This window comes from Pezoporus wallicus, unplaced genomic scaffold, assembly GCF_028554395.1.
Source record: "Pezoporus wallicus isolate ANWC-B61680 ecotype Strahan unplaced genomic scaffold, APGP_CSIRO_Pwel_v1 contig_8855, whole genome shotgun sequence".
Lineage (NCBI taxonomy): Eukaryota > Metazoa > Chordata > Aves > Psittaciformes > Psittacidae > Pezoporus > Pezoporus wallicus.
In genome coordinates, this window is record NW_026638790.1 from 105 (window position 1) to 4,302 (window position 4,198).

The 4,198-nt window shown below is 44.4% G+C and overlaps 1 protein-coding gene across 1 annotated transcript; it reads right to left on the reverse strand.

The window, feature by feature from the left end:
* Positions 1–1,637: 1,637 nt before the first annotated feature.
* Positions 1,638–2,754, reverse strand: LOC130600912 (sialic acid synthase-like; the record flags this gene model as incomplete). The annotated part of the gene is made up of 2 exons (XM_057412599.1): positions 1,638–1,921; positions 2,510–2,754. Coding segments are annotated over 2 exons (314 nt in total), but the record flags the coding sequence as incomplete, so codon positions are not given.
* Positions 2,755–4,198: the final 1,444 nt, after the last annotated feature.

Consider the following 4,198-nt stretch of genomic DNA (forward strand, 5'->3'; position numbering starts at 1 on the left):
GATGCCAAGCTGTGTGGTACTTTAAAGGAAGAAAATCCCAAATCTACCACAGGCAAGATACAAAAATCCTCTAACCACATCCAGTGGAAACAATGAAATAGTTATCTAACCTTGTTCCCCTTCAACCACCCACAAGCATTTTTATAATTCCCTCAGCTCATTCATTGTGGCAGCCAAATCTACTTCCTGCCAGAGAAAGAGCAGCAATGTCCAGAAGAGAATCACATCTTCTTCAGCCTAATTTTTCCATCATCATAATGATGTGGATTCAACTTTTTGTAGCCAGGATGCATAACACCTCTTCAATAGAATTTATTCACTAAGATGCATTGTGCATGAAGGCAATGAATTCACTCTATTAGAAAACCACAGATATCTGAGGAAGTCTGCACAAAGTGACTTTATCTAAAGTCACTTCATTTGGTAAATATCTCTTGAAAAATGGCAGCTTTTCTGCAAGAGATTCAAGGATCAGGAAGTAATCTTAAACAACAGGGACATTAAAGGGAGTGGTTCCACAGGATCCTGTTCTGTCTCCAGTACACAGAACAAGGTAGATAAAGGTGTTTACGCTATATTTACTTCACATATCACTTCACTGATTTCGTCATATAGTTAAACACACAATTTAACCTTTTCAACATAGCTGGAGTTCCAGAGATCATGTTCAATTTACACAAGTCAATGTATTCTCAGGAACTCATTACATCCATTTATGCAATGTCTGACGTGAGTCCCAAGCTCCTCTCTAGCAGAAATGCCGCCATGATAAAAAGAAGACACAAACATATATCAGTACTGTTAATTAGCTGATGAAGCCACACACAAAGAAGCTCAATATCTTGAAAAAAAGAGGGATCCCAGAGGTGGAAAGTGATCTTAGCTGCTGTACATGAAAGGTGTTCTGCACTGCACAATAGCCTTTATAAGCTGGAGGCTTTAATAACAACGAGAGTGATTTCTGCCCCCCCCCAACCCCCCCCCCCCCCCCCCCCCCCCCCCCCCCCCCACCCGGCTAAAGGCATTTGGGTCTTTAAGGTTCCAGATACTCCAAGACTCTTGGACTTAACTATTTGTCATGGTTTAAACCCTAGCCTGAAGAGTACAACAAAAGAAGCATTGCAACACCCTCTTTTCACAGATCTGTTTCTCAGCCCATGGCATCAGGGGATGGCAATTCATGCAAAATACCATTTTGTCTGTCAGACCTCTGAAGTAATTTTTTTTATGGTGTTTGGTGCTCCTATCATCTCAGCTGGGGCACAGCAATTCATGGATTTTGGTCAATAGACAGTAAGTTGACAGAAGCAGTGAGAATGTCCAGAAGACTAGAAAAGACAGCATAAAAAGGCTGAATGAACTGAAGTTGCTCAGTCCAGCTAAAAAAAAACAAAACAAAAAACAAATGAAAAGAAGAGATGTGACCATGGTGTTCAAATACACAGGAACGAGATACAAGGAAAGAATGAACTTTTGTCAGTTGTGAGAAATGAGCTTAAGCTGATACATCAGGGAGGAGAAAGAGGCACTGAATAGATCACCTTAAAACATTAAGCAAATCCTACCCTCAGTAAGGCTACTTGCAGAAAGACAGGAACATTGCTGTGCCTACCTGATGCAAGAATGGCTAGCTTACTTTGTTTGGTTCTCTGTGTTTTCTAGGCCACAAAGAAAAGTAAACCAATCTGTAACCTCTGATCTGTACTGCAGTTTAACTGCTCCTGATCTTTCCAGTTTACACATTTCAATTGTGCATTGCATTTGTTGCAGCATGATGTAAAATTAGTTGCAAAACAATGTAACTAACATAATTTTGAGACAGGTAATGTATAAGAATTAAAGTATTCATACCCTAAGGGTGAAAAGCAGAAGATGAGCTCCATGGAGTCCCCAAGCTGGTGACTGACTGTTCAGTGGCCCACTGACAAAAAGCAGCAAATGCTTCAGTAGCAACAGCACAAAATGGAGACCCTCCCCATGAGATAAGTAAAAGAAAAGGAATAGAAGCATTTCTGATGCTTAGAAATACCAACTGGGGCCTAGTAGACAGCAGAAAGGGAAAAGAAAAAAAAAAAGAGAGAAATAATAGGGGTTATGTTGAGAATAACTTGAGAAAGGAATCTGATTTAAATGCAGAGGGGGTTTGAAACACTTGGAGCCAATATACCAGTCAACTCTGGAGAGTGGTCAGGTTGCAATCTTGTTCTAAACTCTCAAAGCTTTTGATTGTTTATGAAGTTCAACAGAGGCCTTTTCTCTAATATGATTTACTGTGCATAAACACCTCAGCATATATGGCAGGTCTTCCAAGATGTTCAGTCATCTCACTAGATGTTCAGCCATCACTCAGTAGATACAAGCGACCTTGCAGAGGTACAATTACTCTGTTTTCCTGATTTAGAAATTCAACATTCTTATGTATTTTATATTCTTTTTATGAAAGAAAACCGAACAACCAACACGACACAACAGCTGGACTCTGCTTGTCATTCCAGCACAGCTTACATACCTCATCCATGCCAGAAGCTGTGAAGAAAATGCCAATCTCCTCTGCGTATTTCTGCAGCTCTCTGTACTGGTCGTGGCTAAACTCCAGGTGGCGCTTGTGCTCTCCGTAGGTCTTTCCCCAGGAGTGTTCAGACGTGTAGGGCCTTTCTAAGGCTTTCTTGTTGAACTTGTGCTCCAGTTCGCTCTTCTGGAACTTGGCACAGTCTGCTCCACACTCCTGCAAAACAAGCGGGTACACACTGAGCGCTTACCCCGTGCCTCAGCACAAGGACCGTGCAGCTGATGGGCTGGTGTGCAGTGGAGTTTTCACACAGAATCAACCAGGTTGGAAAAGACCTTTAAGATCATCAAGTTCAACATCATCATCACATCAGTCACAGAAATGGTATGAACAGGAATGAGTGAGGGACAGCCTGCCAACACATAAGTCTTTCTATTTCAGAATGCCTCCATATGTAGTAGAGTAGCAGTCTACAAAGAAAACACACCAAAACTACAAAACTGAACTGCCTCTTTCTATGCATGCCCCTTATTTGAAGTGGACTTCTGTGGCTTTTCAAAGTGTAGCTGCCACATGGTAACTTGACATGAAAACAAGCAACAAGATTCTGCAGAGCGAGGAGCTCGAACATGAAATTTGTCTGAAGCAACACAAACGGTGCAGTTAAATTGACCACATTATTTTGTACATATACTCCAGTCACAGGTCTGAATTCATCATGCCCTGACTTATACAGTGATGACATGCTGTTTTCTCACAAAAGTATATCTAATGGTTACAATACCAGATTTCAAAGCAGCCTGGCTGTCTTACAGGCTGACATGGCCTAAAGAACTCTAATGCAACTGGATCAAATCGGAGGTTCATCAGGGGCAGTTACTTGATTCTTGCAATGTTCACAGTTACCTTGTGACACAGCTGGAAGGCTGCTGGTAGCCCTGCAGAGGCTGTCTAATCTGCCCGTGTGCAGAGAGGTACATGTACTGTGAATGAGGTGGGGGCTTCCTGAGAGGGTCCACAGGCTGCAAAATACAGACCGAGGGCTACAAAGTCATCACCCGCTCTGCTGCTTCTCACCACCACTGCCTTCTCCTGCTAGCTACTGTGTTTTACAAATTCCTCCTGTGCATCATGAATCACAGACCTTAAAGCTCATCCAGTTCCAACCCCCTGCCACGGGCAGGGACACTTTCCACTAGACCAGGTTGCTCCAAGCCCTGTCCAGCCTGGCCTTGAACACTGCCAGGTATGGGGCAGCCACAGCTTCTCTGGGCAACCTGTGCCAGGGCCTCACCACCCTCACAGGGAAGAACTTCTGCCTAAGATCTCATCGCAGTCTCCCCTCTGTCAGGTTAAAGACATTCCCCTTGTCCTGTCCCTACAAAAGGCCCTTGTACAAAGCCCCTCTCCATGTTTCTTGTAGCCCCTTTAGGCAGTGGGAGCTGCTCTAAGGTCTCCCCTTACGGATCCTTCTCTTCTCCAAGCTGAACCAGCCCAGCTCTCTCAGCCTGTCTCCAGAGCAGAGCTGCTCCAGCCCTCGCAGCACCTCCTCCTGCGGGGCCTCCTCTGGACTCGCTCCCACAGCTCCATGTCCCTTTTGTATTGCCGCCCCAGAGCTGGATGCAGGACTCCGGGTGGGTGTGGGGGTGTGTGTGTGTCTCACAGAGCGGTGCAGAGGGGCAGAACCCC